The sequence below is a fragment of the Prionailurus bengalensis genome, chromosome B4 (genome assembly GCF_016509475.1).
Source record: "Prionailurus bengalensis isolate Pbe53 chromosome B4, Fcat_Pben_1.1_paternal_pri, whole genome shotgun sequence".
Lineage (NCBI taxonomy): Eukaryota > Metazoa > Chordata > Mammalia > Carnivora > Felidae > Prionailurus > Prionailurus bengalensis.
Window position 1 is genome coordinate 31,837,438 of NC_057358.1, and position 17,911 is coordinate 31,855,348.

Below are 17,911 nucleotides of genomic sequence, written 5' to 3' on the forward strand. Positions count from 1 at the left end.
ACTATTCCAAGAAATAGAAGAGGAGGGAACACTCCAAATTCATTCTACAAAGTCAGCATTACCCTGACATCAAACCAAGACAATCACTAAAAAACAAAACAAAAACAAAAAGAACAAAACAAAAACTACAGTCTAATATCCCTGATTAACACAGATGCAAATATCCTCAACAAAGTATTAGCAAACCACATTCAACAATGCATTAAAAGGACCATTCAACACAATCAAGTAGGATTTATTCCAGAGATGCAAGAGTGGTTCAGTATTCATGAATCAATCGATGTGATACCTTACATTAACAAGAGGAAGGATAAAAACTATATGATCATCATAACAGATAGAGAAAAAGCATCTGACAAAATACAACATCCATTCATGATAAAAGCTCCCGACAGGGGCAACTGAGTGGCTCAGTAGGTTAAGTGTCAGACTCTTTGATTTCAGCTCAGGTCATGATCTCACAGTTCGTAGGTTCTAGCCCCACATTGGGCTCTGTGCTGACAGCATGGAGCCTGCTTGGGATTCTCTCTCTCTCCCCTCTCTGCCCCTCCTCTGCTGTCTCTCTCTCTCAAAAATAAATTAATAAACATTTAGTAATAAAAAAACAAAAAACCCGACAAAGTGATTTAGAGAAAACATACCTCAGTATAATAAAGGCCATATATGAAAAACCCACAGCTAACATCATATTCATTGGTGAAAACCTGAAAGCTTTTCTTCTAAGATCAGGAACAAGATAAAAATGTCCACTCTTACAACTTTCATTCAACATAGCACTGAAGTCCTAGCTGCAGCAATCAAACAAGAAAAAGAAATAAAAGGCATCCCAATTGGTAAGAAAGAAGTAAAATTGTCACTATTTGCAGATTAGGAACAAGACAAAAATGTCTACTTTCACAACTTTCATTCAACATAGCACTGGAAATCCTAGCTGCAGCAATCACACACAAAAAAGAAATAAAAGGCATCCAGATTGGTAAGAAAGAAGTAAAACTGTCACTATTTGCAGATGATATGATACTATATACAGAAACTAAAAATCCCACCAAAAAACTATTAGAATAAATGAATTTAGTAGGCTTGCAGGATATAAAATTAATATACAGAAATGTGTTTTATATACACTAATAACACAGAAAGAAATTTAAATTTTTTTTTGAAGTTTCTTTTTGACAGAGAAAGACAGAATGCGAGAGAGGGGGTGGGGGGTGCAGAGACAAAGAGAGGGAAATACAAAATCTGAAGCAAGCTCCAGGCTCTGAGCTGTCAGCACTGACCCCAACAACCCTGACGCGGGGCTCAAACTCATGGACCGTGAGATCATGACCTGAGCAGAAGTCGGACGCTTATTTAACCAACTGAGCCAACCAGGCGCCCCAAGAAATTTTTTAAAATTTCTACTTGTAACTATACCAAAAAGTATAAGATGTCTAGAAATAAATTAACCAAGGAAGTGAAAAACCTATACTCTGAAAACTGTAAGATATTGATGAAAAGAACTGAAAATGACATAAACAATGTTCATGGATTGAATAAATCACTACTGTTAAAATGTCCATACTACCCAAAAGGAATCTACCAATTCAATGCAATCACTACCAAAATACCAATAGCAGTTTTCACAGAACTAGAATAAGTAATCCTAAAATTTGTATGGAACCACAAAAAACCTCGAATAGTCAGAGCGATCTTGAGAAAGAACAAAGCTGGAGGTATCACAAACCCAGATTTCAAGATATACTACAAAGCTGTAGTAATCCAAATAGTATGGTACAAAAACAGCCATATAGGGCAATAGAACACAATAGAGAGCCCATGCTTCTATGGTCAATTTATCTATGACAAAGGAGGCTAGAATATACAATGGGGAAAAGATGGTGTCTTCAATAAATGGTGTTGGGAAAACTGGACAGCTACATGCAAATAAATGAAACTGGGACCAGTTTCTTTTACCATACACAAGAATAAAATCAAAATGGCTTAAAGACCTAAATGTGAGAGGCACCTGGATGGCTCAGTTGGCTAAGCATCTGACTTTTTGGCTCAGGTCATGATCTCACAGTTCATGAGTCTGAGCCCTACGTCAGGCTCTGTGCTGCCAGCTCAGAACCTGGAGCCTGCTTTGGATTCTGTATCTCCCTCTCTCTCTGTCTCCCACTCGTCCTCTGTCTCTCTGTCTCAAATATAAAATAAACATTTAAAAATTTCTTAAAAAAAAAAAGACTTAAATATGAGACCTGAAATGATGAAACTCCTAAAAGAAAACACAGGTGGTATCACTGTTAACAATATATTTATGGATATGTATCCTCAGGCAAGGGAAACAAAAGCAGTAAGAAACTATTGGGACAACACCAAAATAAAAAGCTTTTGCACAGCAAAGGAGACCATCAACAAAACAAAAAGGCAACCCAGTGAATGGGAGAAGTATTTATAAATGATGTATCCAAGAAAGGATGATATCTAGAATACATCAAGAACTTCTACAACTCAACACCAAAAAACCCAAAAAATCCAATTAAAAAACAGGCAGAGGATTTGAATAGACATTTTTTCCAAAGAAGATGTACAAATGGCCAACAGACACATGAAGAGATTCTCAAGTCACCAATCATCAGGAAAATGAAAATCAAAACCACAATGAGATATCACCTCACATGAGTCAGAATGGTTAGTATCAAAAAGACAAGAAATAGCAAGTATTAGTGAAGATATGGAGAAAAGGGAATCCCCATGCACTATTGGTGGTAATGTAAATTGGTACAACCACTGTGGAAAACAGTATGGATGTTCCTCAAAAAGTTAAAAATAGAAATATCATATAATCCAGTAATTCTACTAGTGAGTATTTACTCAAAGAAAATGAAAACACACATTCAAAAAGATATGGGCACCCCTATGTATATATAACATTATTTGCAGTAGCCAAAATATGGAAGCAACCCAAATAGCTACTGATAGATGAATGGATAAAGAAGATATGGTGTATATATACAGTGGAATATTACTCAGACATAAAAAAAAAAATGAGATCTTGCCATTTGTGAGAACATGAATGGACTTAAAGGGTATTATGCTAAATGAAATAAGTCAGACAGAAAAAGACAAATGCCACGTGATTTCATTTATAGGTAAAATCTGTAAAACAAAACAAGTAACAACAAAAAATTCAGACTCTTAAATACAGAGAACAAACTGGTGGATGTCAGAGGGGAGGTGAATAGGGGAGATAGGCAAAATAGGTGGGGGAGTAAGAGACATAAACTTCCAGTTATAAAATAAATAAGTCACGGAGATGGAAAGTACAGCATAAGGAATACAGTCAATGATAATGTAATAATGTATGGTTACAGATGGTAACCACATTTAATTGTGATGAGCACCGAGTAATGTACAGAATTGTCAAATAACTATTTTGTACATCGGAAACTAACATGTCAGCTATACTTCAAAATAAAATAAAGGCAAAAGGTTATTTTGTGAATGTGCAAAAAAAAAAAAAAATTCTTCTTACAAAGAAACCCTAGACGCAGATGGTTTTGCAGGGAGTTTTACTAAACACTGAAAAATTTTACAGAAACTCTTCTACTCCAAAGAAAAAGATGGAATAGTTCCTAATTCAACCTATAAGAATGAGCCTAATACCAAACCCAGACAAAGACATTATGAGAAAGAATAATTATAGGCCCATTCCACTCATGGATATAGATTCAAAATTCTAAACAAAGTATTAGCAAATCAAATGCAGCCATGTTATAAAATTATTACAGACAACAACCAACCTGGGTTTTATTCTAGTTATATGAGGATAGTTTAATATTAGAAAATTCATAAATGTAACACCACACTAAAAGATTAATAGAAAAAAAACTTTATCTCTCAATAGAATCAGAAGTCATTTTATACAATCCAACACCAAATTCAAATTAACTTCATCATTCTGATTAAGAGTATCTAAAAAAAGCTAAAGGAAGCATCATTTTAAATAGGGAAATGTTACATATGTAACCTTTAAAATCAGGGGTGAGACAAAGATGCTCATTATCCATCACTCCTCTTCAACACTGCTGTGGAGGTCCTAGCCAATGAGGTGTTGTGTGTGTGCACAGGCTAGTGCACGTGTGCGCATGTGCAAATACACACACACACACACACACACACACACACAAGGGAAGCAAAACTATCATTTACAGATTATGACAGCTGACATAGAAAGCACAACAATGAGCACAAATTATTAGAAATGACTTTTTTTTTGGGAAAAGAAGCTACAAATGACAGAAGTTAACACGGAGGCTAAATGTTAAGATTTATATATTAAAGAGCCTGTTGTATTTCGATATACTAGCAGAAAACAAATAGAAGGCATAATTACACAGAACAAATTTTTTCTAACAGTATCAGAAAATACCAAGTATCCTGAAATAAATCAAACAAAGGAGTGAAGAACCTTTATAGATATACTTATAAAAACTTAGGAGACATTAAAGAAGGCATTAAAAATAGCAGATATGTTCATGAATAGGAAGATTTAATACAGTAAAGATGTAAATTCCCTCCAAATGAACTTATATATTCAATTGAATTTCAATCCTACAAAAAATTTATTCTAGGCAACTTATAATCACCTTTACAAAATATGACCAGGATCTGAGCGAAAAAAAAAGTAAAGGGGGGCACCTGGGTGGCTCAGTCAGTTAAATGTCTGACTTCAGCTCAGGTCATGATCTCAGTTTGTGAGTTCGAGCCCCACACTGGGCTCTGTGCTGCCAGCTCAGAGCCTGGAACCTGCTTCAGATTCTGTGTCTCCCTCTCTCTCTCCCCCTCCCTGCTCACACTCTGTCTCTCTCTCTCAATAATAAATAAACGTTAAAATAAATAAATAAATAAATAAATAAATAAATAATAAACGTTAAAAAAATTAAAAAAAAAAAAGTAAAGGGCCTTATGAAAAAGTAAAGGGCCAAATAACAGCAAGAACACTTCTAGCTTATGGAGGGCAAGTCTGTCTGACCAGATATCAAGACTTATTATGCTATAATAATGAACAGAGTTGAGATATGGGCCAAAGATAGACAAACAAATGGAACAGAGCCCTGATATGGAACCACACTTGTAGGAAAACTTTGGTATCTAACAGAGGTATGATGTCAGAACAGAAAGTAGGAAGAATTAAAAAAAAAAAAAAAGGAGCAGGGAGCCTTGGTGGCTCAGTCAGTTAAGCGTTGAACTCCTGGTTTTGGTTCAGGTCCTGATCTCACGGTTTATGAGACCAAGCCCAAGCTCAGGCAGCACACAGCCTGTTTGGGATTTTCTTTCTCCTTCTTTCTCTGCCCCTCCCCTGCTCATGCTCTCTCTCTCTTTCTCTCAAAATAAATAAACTTAAAAAAAAGGAGCTATAAAGTTAAAATTTTTTTCTCATTTGTCACTTAAACTCGTCTTTGTTTCTGATTATGCAACAGAAAGGATACTAAAGTCATGATTGTTTTGCTGCTGAATTATAATGTCAGAATAAATAAAAACTTTTCCAATTCAACAAACATTAAACATAGAGACTTATTTCAGATTGCAATCTGCCAAATGATTCTCTTAGGGAAAAAGAAATCTGCCATATAAATGCTAAGGCAGCAATTCTGATCCTAGGAATCCATAAACCTTCTAAAACGTACATAAAGTTTTGTGTGCATATGCATATTGAGTATTTTTACGTGGGGAGGCTCTAAAGCTTTCATCATCTTCCTAAAGGAATATAAAGTTTCCACAAAAAATAAATATAACCACTGTACTTAAATAAACAAATATTTAAGTACAATCAAACTATTCTCAGTAGTTACTTATGAAGAGAAGAAAGTTACAGCTAAAAGGAAGAAAACAGGGATATTCACATATTATGTGCCATTTAAACTTAAAAATTTTTTTTTAATTTTGAAATAATTACAGATTCACAGGAAGCTGCAAACATAACAGAAAGCAGTCCTGGGGCGCCTGGGTGGCGCAGTCGGTTAAGCGTCCGACTTCAGCCAGGTCACGATCTCGCGGTCCGTGAGTTCGAGCCCCGCGTCGGGCTCTGGGCTGATGGCTCAGAGCCTGGAGCCTGTTTCTGATTCTGTGTCTCCCTCTCTCTTCCCCTCCCCCGTTCATGCTCTGTCTCTCTCTGTCCCAAAAATAAATAAACGTTGGAAAAAAAAAAAAAAAAGCAGTCCTGGACATGTTCACCCAATTTTCTCCAATGGTAACATCTTACGTAACTATGGCATAATGTCAAAATCAGGAAATCAACATTGATACAACCTATAGACCTTATTCAGAATTTGCCAGCTTTAACACATAATCATTTGTGTATATTTGTATTTATGTAATTCTAAGAAATTTTATCACATACCTAGATTCATGTTACTACCACCATATTCAAAATATACATCTACTGTATCACCATAAAGCAACTCCTTCATACTTATAGCCTCATACCAACCACTAATCTATTCTAATTTCTAAGAATATATTATTAGGGGGCGCCTGGGTGGCACAGTCGGTTAAGCATCCGACTTCAGCCAGGTCACGATCTCGCGGTCCGTGAGTTCGAGCCCCGCGTCGGGCTCTGGGCTGATGGCTCAGAGCCTGGAGCCTGTTTCCGATTCTGTGTCTCCCTCTCTCTCTGCCCCTTCCCGGTTCATGCTCTGTCTCTCTCTGTCCCAAAAATAAATAAAAACGTTGAAAAAAAAAAAAAAAGAATATATTATTAGGTATTCGTAATACTTCTGTAAATTCCCCCCAATGCATGTACATATGTGTGTGTAATACTGTATGTAATATTTATACGTATGTAGATATATACATATGCACATCCATATAAACAAATGTACACACAATCTTAAATGCATAGAGAATTTTTTCAGAAAATACTTTAAATCCTTAATAGTGATTTGCTTTAAATAACAGTATTGAAGGTATTAGGGGAAAAATGAAGGCCTTCTAATTTTTTTTTAACTTTCTATATATTTTTAATTGTGTACAATCAACATATTTTATAATTTTTTTGTAGAGCAATACTTTTAAATATCCCTTGTTTAAACTTTTCACTGGCCAGATTTAAGAAACCATTAGTTCACGGTAATTTTTTTTTTTAATGTTTATTTTTGAGACAGAGAGAGACAGAGCATGAACGGGGGAGGGTCAGAGAGAGAGGGAGACAGAATCTGAAACAGGCTCCAGTCTCTGAGCTGTCAGCACAGAGCCCTACGTGGGGCTCGAACTCACGGACCGCGAGATCATGACCTGAGCCGAAGTCGGATGCTTAACCGACTGAGCCACCCAGGCACCCCTATTCTTTAGACACTTGTAGAAAATTCCTAGGAACGCAGGGTGATTACAGGAAAGGAAACTAAATAAGCCGATAGGAAATCAAATTTGTAATATGCTCTGCTAAACTGTAAGTTTAGTGGAGCTCTTTCCAAAAAGAAGTTGTAGGTACATATAATAAAATACCTCTCTGTTAGCCTTAAATCCTAATTCTCATTCTGCCATGTACTAGTTATGTGACCTGAGTAAGGTGATTGCCTTCGCAAGCCTCATTTTCCCCATTTGTAAATGAGTCTATGATAATATTCACCTTCACATCCTGTTCAGACAAGTTTATCAATGGGGAAATACTTAACACAGCCACTTGTCCATGTAACGGAAGTTATGATATCTGGCCATATTATTTCAAACAACAATGGGTAAAGCAACATAGTGGAAACAATACTAAACAATACTAACAATACTAAAGCAACATAGTAGAAAGACCCAAATTGGAAGTTTCTAGGCATGGACTCTCTTTCCTTAGCTATATCAAATTCAAGAGTTCGTTTCTCTCTATTGAAAGTTCAATTTATTTACTTATAAATAAAACTGCCACCTTAAGATCATACAAAGTACTATGTGTGAAAATACTAGAATACTGAAAGCACTATAAAACTCAAATGTATATAAAAGCTAAAATATTGGAACTGGGAATGAAAGAAATATTCTGTGAATTAAAAAGACAGGCTTAATGGATATAGAGTTGGTAAGTTGGAGATAGGAGCTGAAGAGAAAAAAAAAAAAAAGAAAATAGGGGCTAGAGTCAAATTAGTCTTCTTAGAGTGCCACCACTGATGTCTTCATTTGTAAAATGGAAACGGAAATAGTACCAACATTCCAGCGTGGTGAGGATTAATGGGATAATGCCAGTAAAGCTTTTAGAACACTTCTTGGCACATAGCTCCCATATTTATTATTTGTTGTCGTTACTATTTACTGATTTATTATTTATTATTTTAGAGAGCAAGAGAGGGCGCAAGCAGGGGAGATGACCAGAAAGAGAGAGAGAATCCTAAGCAGGCTCCATGCTCACTACAGAGCCTGATGCAGGGCTTGATCCCATGACCCTGGGCTCATGACCTGAGCCAAAATCAAGAGTCAGACACTCAATCAACTGAGCCACCCACGTGCCCCATTATTGTTATTATTATTATGCCTTAGCTTACTTAGCTGCAAAAGGTGGGATAACACCGACCTAATAGAGTACACATGAAAAATAAATGAGGTATTAGTAGGGCATGTCAAGTAATACTTTAATGGAAGCTGATTATAACAACAAAACTAAGAACAGTTGGCCTAATATCTCTAACCAAATAATCTATGCATCTTTTCCAGAATATCATATACTTGCATTATTTTTCTTATACAGTTAGAAAATTTCTTAAAATCTTCCATCAAATTCATTTTTAACAAGCTAACAATCACACTTAAGAAAATTTACTAGGTTGGGACAAACATATTAAAAGAGACATTTCAAAAAACTAACATTCATAAAATTTTAACAATATTTTCAATAAACTTTCAATGTAAAATAACTGAATTCCAAGTTAAGAAAAAAGTTAATATTTAATAGAAAAATAAACTATGTTAGAACCTATAAATATTGTTGGGAGTATTCTTTTAATTATAGTTTAGTAGAGAAAAGAGAAGAAAAAAATTGTTCCACCCTACTGCTTTAGTATTGCCTTTTCTCTCCTCACTACCTTTAGAAAAAATGGAATAATTAAAAGGGAAGCGACAGGTTTTTAAAACCAAGTTATTAATTGCTACCATCTACTTTCTACTTAGCATTAACAATAAATTTTAAAATATTCCATTACCCTTTTTCGTGGCTTTATGTTTTTCTTTAGTTTTTTGTTTTTAAGTCCCTTATTTCCCAGTAGGAGCTCACAGAAAGAACAATGCTTTCCTTTTTTTTCCCCTCACATAAAAAACTCCATATTTGGGTATTCTTTAGAGAAAGCATTTTCAGATGGAGTGGCCGTTATCACGTTGCAATTCACTGGTCTAGATAATTCCTACAATATCAGTTCCAATAACCTGATATTTATTATATACACATCTGTATGAGTGACTTTTAGTGCTTTAGGTTCCCCAAAGCTGAAGCCTAGTAAGAATCTTTTAGGCCAGAACGGATGCAAGGACGTTCTATTCTGGACTCCACGGGAAAACTTACTTTGTCTCCAATTCTATTCACAAAGCAATTAGGTAAAGTCCAAAACACTGGGTCCTGAGTAAAATGAGAAGCCATTTTCCCATAAACCAACCTCACATTAATAGGCAAGTTACTGATTTAACACTGGGGCTAAGAAGTAACCAACTACCTAGAAAAATCTGTTTTCTTGAATAGGAAGGTTACCCTCATCAGGATTTAAACTGACAGAACATGTTCAAACAATTCAGCACTGCCCTGGAAAATCCAAGAGGGTACCAGGCTTGCAACAACAAATGATAGGTCACTTCCTTCAGGGATTTATTTATTTTTAAGTATATTGGACCAAAGACCTGCCAAAAAAAATTATGAAACAATTTAAAACATTGCCATTTAGACGGAAAATGAGGCTCATTTAAGTAACACATGGCCTATGTCTAGTCAACACCCATGCAACGGTACACTATTTGAAACCATTTCAAACAGCATATTAGAATTGACTCAAGAAGATAAGTATCAGTACTCACTTTTTTATTTCTCGGAGCAACATTCGGATAAGGATGGTCTGAAGTGGTTCAACCATCAATTTCCTCCACATATCCAATGCTAGCTGCCAGGAAAAATAAAAATTATCAAGGCTGAACTACCTTTTTTTTTCAATGTTTATTTATTTTTTTTGGGACAGAGAGAGACAGAGCATGAACAGGGGAGGGGCAGAGAGAGAGGGAGACACAGAATCAGAAACAGGCTCCAGGCTCTGAGCCATCAGCCCAGAGCCTGACGCGGGGCTCGAACTCACGGACTGCGAGATCCTGACCTGGCTGAAGTCGGACGCTTAACCCACTGCGCCACCCAGGCGCCCCGAGGCTGAACTACTTTTAACATTTGTTAAAATGTTAAAAGACTCTTCAAAGCAAAAATACTCTTTCAAGTATTTATAACCAAAATTTCAAAATTCAAATGAAAACTGAATATACATAAAAAATAAATTTCTAAGTTATTTATTTATTTTTTTGAAAGAGAACGCACGCAAAAAGGAGGGCAAGCAGGATAGGGGCAGAGGAAGAGGGAAAAAGAATCCTAAGCAGACCCCACACTCAGCACGGAGCCTGAGGCGGGGCTTAATTCCACAACCTAGAGAACCTGACCTCAGCCAAAATCAAGAGTTCGATGCTTAACCAACTGAGCCACCCAGGCGCCGCTAAATTTCTAATTTAAAATGAAAATGACTACCACATCAGACTTGTACAAGAAACAGAATTAAGGTTTTATCATTAACTGAAAGTCTTAAAGACATAATTGATTAGATTTTTATGAAATAGAATTTATTGAATGTTAAATGCCCAGTATTATGGAAAGGCTGAGACTCATAGAAATAAAGGAATTATGTTAAAGTGATTTAGCTGTTGGCTGATTTTTGAAATTACAAAACCTCGCATACAAACATAAAACGAAGGTCAACTAAAAGAATAATAAAATAAAACATTCCTGTACTCACCACCCAGTTTAAGAAACACAACTTCCACATTACCATTGTACCACATATCCTCCTACTTTCCCCTCAAAGGTTACAACCACCCTGAAATTTGTGTTAAATCATTCCCTTGCTTTATAGTTCTACCAAATGTCTACATGTCCCTATAATATTTTTCTTGTCTTAAGTCCAGTATAGTCAACACACAGTGTTCTATTAGTTTCAGGTGTACAATATAATGATTCAACAATTCTATACATTACCCAGTACTCATCAAGATAAGTGTACTCAATCTCCTTCACCTATTTCACCCAGCCCCCACCCACATCCTCTCTGGTAACCAGTTCTCTGTAGTTAGGAATCTGTTTCTTGGCTTCTTTTTTCTTTCCCCATTTGTTTTGTTTCTTAAATTTCACTTATGAGTGAAATCATATGGTATTTTTCTTTGTCTTATTTAACATTATACCCTCTAGATCCATCCATGTTGTTGCAAATGACAAGATTTCATTTTTTATGGCTGAGTAGTATTCCATCGTGTGTGTGTGTGTGTGTGTGTGTGTGTGTGTGTGTGTACGTACGTACCAATTCTTAACCATTCATCTATATCAGTGGACACTAGGGCTATTTCCATAATTAGGCTACTGTAAATAATGCTGCATATACATAGGGGTGCATAGATCTTTTTGAATCTGTGTTTTCATTTTCTTTGGATAAATACCCAGCAGTGGAATTACTGGATCATATTTCTATTTTTAATTTTTTGAGGAATTAAGATTAAATTAAAAATGTTTAATTTTAACCACTGTTTTCCGCAGTGGTTGCACCAATTTACATTCCCACCAACAGTGCTTGGGAATTCCCTTTTCTCTACATGCTCACCAACATTCACTCTATCTTGTCTTTTTGATACTAGCCATTCTGACTGGTGTAAGGTGATTTCTCATTGTGGTTTTGATTTTTTCATTTCCCTGATAGTGATTTGAGAATCTCTTCACGTGGCTGTTGGCCATTTGTATGTCTTCTTTGGAAAAAGGTCTATTCAGGTCCTCTGTCCATTTTTTAATTGAATTGTTTGTTTTTTTCGGTACTAAGTTGTATAAGTTCTTTATGTATTCTGGATATTAACCCTTATTATATATGTTATTTGCAAATATTTTCTCCCATTCACTAGGTTGGCTTTTTGTTTTGTTGATGGTCTCCTTTGCTGTGCAAAACCTTTTTATTTTGGTATAGTCCCAATAGTTTCTTACTGCTTTTGTTTCCCTTGCCTGAAGGAAACATCCACAAATATGTTGCTAAGGCCGCTGTCCAAGATTTTACTGCCTGTTTTTTCTTTTATGAATGTTATGGTTTCAGGTCTCACATTTAGATCTTTAACTCACTTCGAGTTTATTTTTGTGTATGGTGTAAGAAAGTGGTTGTTTCATTCATTTGCATATAGCTGTCCAGTTTTCACAACACTATTTACTGAAAAGACTCTTTTCTCCACTGTATATTCCAGCCTCCTTTGTCATAGATTAATTGACCACAAGTGTGGATTTGTATGCATGGGCTTTTTATCCTATTCCATTGATCTATGTGTATTTATGTGTCAGTACCATACTGTTTTGATTACTACAGCTTTGCAATATAGTTTGAAATTAGGAATTGTGATACAGTTTTGTTCTTATTCAAGATTGCTTTGGCTATTTGAGGTCTTCTGTGGTTCCATACAAATTTTAGGATTATCAGTTCTAGTTCTGTGAAAAGTGTTATTGATATTTTGTTAGGGATTACAGTCAATCTGTAGATTGTTTTGGTAACTCCTTGGTTTTTTGTTTTTTGTTACATTTCTTTATTTTTGAAAGACAGAGAGAGACACAGCACGAGCAGGGGAGGGACAGAAAAAGAAAGAGACACAGAATCCAAAGCAGGCTCCAGGCTCTGAGTTGTCAGTACAGAGCCTGACGCAGGCCTCAAACCCACAAACCATGAGATCATGACCTAAGCCGAAGTCAGTATATTTAACCGACTGAGCCACTCAGGTGCTCTTAACTCCTTTTGGTTTTAACTGGCATCTTCTTGAGCGAGGCTGGGCATCTTTTTATATTTTTATTGTATGTCTTAGTTTTTTTTCTGTGAAATGCCCATTCATCTCTTTTGCCCATTATTCTATTAATATTTATCTTGTTTTCAATAAAAACTAGGAGTTCTTAAATACTGTAGAAATTAATCCCTTGACATATATACTGCAATTTGTCACAGTTTTGTGACTTAACTTTTGAGTTCTTTTAAAAGTGTTTAGTAAAAATACATTATATTTTAATGTCTCCATTTTATCAATCTTTTCCTTTATTGTTTGTATTTTTCATGTCTTTTAAGAACTTCCCTAGCCTAATGTCAGGGATATGTGTGCTCTTATATTGCCTTCTAAAAGTTTTCAAGTTTTGCCTTCCACATTTAAATTCCAATACATTTTTCCCATAGAGAGTACAAATTATTTCAGTATCAAAAATTGACTGCTCCTCTGTTTCCAACTTAATTGCATCTATACAGCTATTAGTCTGGTTTTAGCCTCTATTCTGTTTCCCTGGGGTAACTTTATTCTGATCAATTGGTAATTCCATTTCAAATAAGTAAAAGCATCTGCCTTCCCAGAAGGAACATTCTTCAAGTTTCCCCTTATTTTTATATTTTTAAATAGCACCAACAGGGAAAAAAGAAAGTGATACAAAAGAAAATGTGATCTTATAGCTGTGGTGGGAGAGAAAACTAAAGCCTTTTGAAAGCAAGCTGGTGGTGCTATCAAAATTCAGGATGCTTTGACTTCCAGGTACCAACTCTACAACAATTTCTGCTCATGTACAAAGAGATATATACTTAAATGTTAACTCCCTGAGTGTGAGGTTTGTGTCTATTTTGTTCACTACTGAATTCCGAGCATATAGAAAAGTGCCTGGCACACAAAGGGGTTTAAAAAATACTTAATAAATGAACAAATGAACAATGATATTCACAGTGGTATTTTCAACAAGAACTGTAAACTAAGGAGAATAGTCTAATAAATGATAAATAAATTATTTTATATCCCTATTATAGAATACTGAGCTCTCACAAAAATAAACTTATATGAAAAGAACACCTCACGCGGATAGAACTAGAGGGTATTATGCTAAGCGAAATTAGACAAAGACAAATATCATATGACTTCACTCATATGAGGACTTTAAGATACAAAACAGATGAACATAAGGGAAGGGAAACAAAAATAATATAAAAACAGGGAGGGGGGCAAAAACATAAGAAACTCATAAATATGCAGAACAAACAGAGGGTTACTGGAGGGGGGATGGGCTAAATGAGTTAGGGACATTAAGGAATCTACTCCTGAAATCATTGTTGCACTATATGCTAACTAACTTGGATGTAAATTAAAAAAATAAATGAACAACAACAAAAAAGAACACTTAGACACATTAACCAAAAAACAAAACAAAACAAGCAAGAAATACAAGTTCCAAGATATATGGTGTGATATCATTATGGTATATATGCTATGATTCCATTAACATTTAAAATTAAATTGTATGTATAAATATTTACATGCAAATGTGCAGGTAAAATTCAGGAAAGACAAAAACCAAATGGTTTATGGTGATTTCCTCTGGGAGGAGTGAGCTTGACAACGCTGGTGATAAGGGACCATCATTAAAATATTCTTATAACCTTACTAACTAAAGCAACTACTGTTAAGATTTTGTTATTTCCCACTAATCCATTACTCTGCATCCTTTTTCCCCCTGCAGTTTTATTCCTATTAAACATACAATGTGTCCACATTTTTTCATAAAATATTTTCCCCTTTATTAAGTTTCTATGAAGTATTTTCTATTACTAATTCATCTCTTTGCCTTTATAACAAAATCATATTGTATATATTCTTCTATGTATGATTTTTTACTATTGGATATTGGACATCTGGATTGTCTACCCATTAGTCACCCTTACTAACAATGATTACAAGGAATACTCTTAAACAGTTAAACTTTTTTTTCCATATTTATCATTTTCACAGTGCAGATTACTAGACATGGGATTACCTAATTAACAAATATTAAACATTTTAAAGTCTACTGACAGACGATGACAAATTTCTTTCTAAAAGGATTATTCTAGTAAAACTTTCCTCATGCTGCATCTTAGCTGTTTATTTCTTTTATTAACACCCATCACAATTTAACATTAATTTCTGTACTTATTTGGCACTGCTTCCCCATGAGGACAGGGAACTTCTGTCTGTTTACCATTGTATCCCCAGTGTCTGGTTAGTCAACAAATACGTAGTACGTGAAATAAACAAACATTGTACTAGAGTATTTCTTTTACAATGAATATATGCTTTATGTAACTTCCCACATTTAAATTTGCACTGTGCCTCAAGAATCTGAATGAATTACTTGACCTGCACACTTAATTGTTTCACTCTGGATTTAATTACTTTTTAAAGTTAAAATAAATTTGTCATGGGACACCTGGATAGCTCAGTCGATTGAACGTCTGACTCTTGATATGGGTGCAGGTCATGATACCAGGGTTGTAAAATAAGGCCCCACATCAGGCTCTGTGCTGAGTGTGGAGCCTGCTTAAGGTTTTCTTTCTTTCTTTCTTTCTTTCTTTCTTTCTTTCTTTCTTTCTTTCTTTCTTTCTTTCTTCCTTCCTTCCTTCCTTCCTTCCTTCCTTCCTTCCTTCCTTCTCTCTTTCTTCTTTCTTTCTTTCTTTCTTTCTTTCTTTCTTTCTTTCTTTCTTCCTTCCTTCCTTCCTTCCTTTCTTCCTTCCTTTCCTCCCTCCTTCCCTTTCTTTCTTTCTCTCTCTCTCTCCTATCTCTTTCTCTCTCTCCCTCCCTCCCTCTCTCTTCCTTCCTCCCTCTCTCTCTCCCCTTCCCTCTCCCCCCCCTCTCTGCCCCTCTGCCACCCGCGCATGCACACACATGCTGCCTCTCTCTCAAAATAAACTTAAAAAATAATTTCTTATATCCATAAATCTGTATTTCCTCTCAAGTCCACGACCTTTCCACTTTTTTAACTGCAAGAGTCTCAACATTTTTAAAATGCATTTTATGAGCTTTTTACATAGTGGAACTATTAACCTTGTCATTTATTCATCCATCATTAATTTAATTATTAAAATAATACTAATCACATCTCTTCTGTTCTCATCTATGTGAAGATTCTTAGGAAATCACTGCAGTGTTTTATTAACATTTAGGATGTCTCAAATCTTGACAATTTTGGGGGTGCCTGGGTGGCTCAGTCAGTTAAGTGTCTGACTCTTGATTTCAGTCTAAGTTGTGATCTCCTGGTTCATGGGTTTGAGCCCCATGTCAAGCTCTGCACTGACAGCACAGAGCCTGCTGTGAGAGCTTTCGGATTCTCTCTCTTCCTCTCTCTCTGCCCCTCCCTTGCTTGTTCTCTCTCAAAAATAAATAAACTTAAAAAAAAATTTTCGACAATTTTAAGGTAGTCAACACAGTGTCCTTGAAAAAAGGACAGTGAATGAAATTACCTCAATATATATATAAAAACACTCCTATGCTTGCCAGTCATTTAAAGAATTTCCTACCTCTCCTATTTCCATAAGTGGTTCATTCATATCTACACCACCGTAGCCATACTGAAGGTCAGCTTCTGTCAATTTATTCTTTTTAATAAACTGGGTGTTGAGATACCTGAAAAACAAATATAATATTATTATTAAAGTAAGTAGGAAAACAAATAACTGTTAAAATCAGTAGTAAAACAAATAACTTGCAACTTTAAAACAATAATTTTGGGTTATAAATCAACTATAAAATAGTTTGGTAATATATCAAATTAATTATGCAGAAATTAGAAATATAATTAAAAAGGAACAAAAGTATTAGCCAAACTTTCTCTGCAAGGCCTTAAGAGCCAAAATATATGACCTCTAGAGTGGGGGAAAAAACCCTATCACCCCAGTTTCACTTTAAAAAAACTCAAGGGTAGGGGCACCTGGTGGCTCAGTCAGTTAAGCGTCTGACTTTGGCTCATGCCATGATCTCGCAGTTCGTGAGCTCAAGCCCCACATCGAGCCCCACATCGAGCCCTGGAGCCTGCTTCAAATTCTGTGACTCCCTCTTTCTCTCTGCCCCTCCCCTGCTCACGTGCGCAGTCTCTCTCTCTCTCTCTCTCTCTCTCTCTCTCTCTCTCTCTCTCTCAAAAATAAACATTAAAAAAAATTTTTTATTAACTCAAGGATTTGGTCTAAAACTTTTCAGTACTCATATAGCCCAATAACTCCTCCCCAAGGGGCTTCTATAATCCTTCTACCATCTAATTAACTCATTCCCAGATTCTCTTGGTAAGTTCACTTTGTAAAGAACTAAACAAAAAAAAATGCTTAAAAAATAAAAATCCAGGTAGTCATTCAACTTATATTTCATCACCAGGAAAAGATGTAATTAAACAACAACAAAAAGAGATCATGATCAGTAGACAGAAAATGAAATAGACTGTTACAGACAGTAGAAAGTATGGGCAAAACTGACAAAGGTAAAATCACTTTGTCTACCCAGGACAATCGCTTTATAATGTTTCAACATATTCTAAGACAAGTAACTAAGAATTACTGAAATGAATAGAGTTCTTTAAAGTAAATAAAATATGTAGAAAGGGCTCAAAACATTCTAGTACTGGGGTACCTGGGTGGTTCAGTCGGTTGAGCATCCGACTTAGGCTCAGGTCATGATCTCACAGCTCGTGAGTTCGAGCCCTGCGTCAGTCTCTGTGCTGACAGCTCGGAGCCTGGAGCCTGCTTCGGATTCTGTGTTTCCCTCTCTCTGCCCCTAACCCACTCGCATTCTGCCTCTCTCTCAAAAATAAATAAATATTTAAAAAAATTTTAAAAAGAAACATTCTAGTACTCACTTTTCACAATCCTAGATTTCA

The 17,911-nt window shown here is 35.6% G+C and overlaps 1 protein-coding gene across 4 annotated transcripts in view; it reads right to left on the reverse strand.

Annotated features, from left to right (window-relative positions):
• The window catches only part of CUL2 (cullin 2), a 103,773-nt gene that overhangs the window by 43,038 nt on the left and 42,824 nt on the right, over positions 1–17,911 (reverse strand). For all 4 annotated transcript variants that reach the window (XM_043563521.1, XM_043563519.1, XM_043563520.1 and 1 more), the window contains 2 exons: positions 16,566–16,671; positions 10,021–10,103 (listed from right to left, as the gene is read on the reverse strand). In XM_043563521.1, the coding sequence (XP_043419456.1) occupies positions 10,021–10,103; positions 16,566–16,671 (189 nt within the window). The remainder of the gene's footprint in view (positions 1–10,020; positions 10,104–16,565; positions 16,672–17,911) is intronic.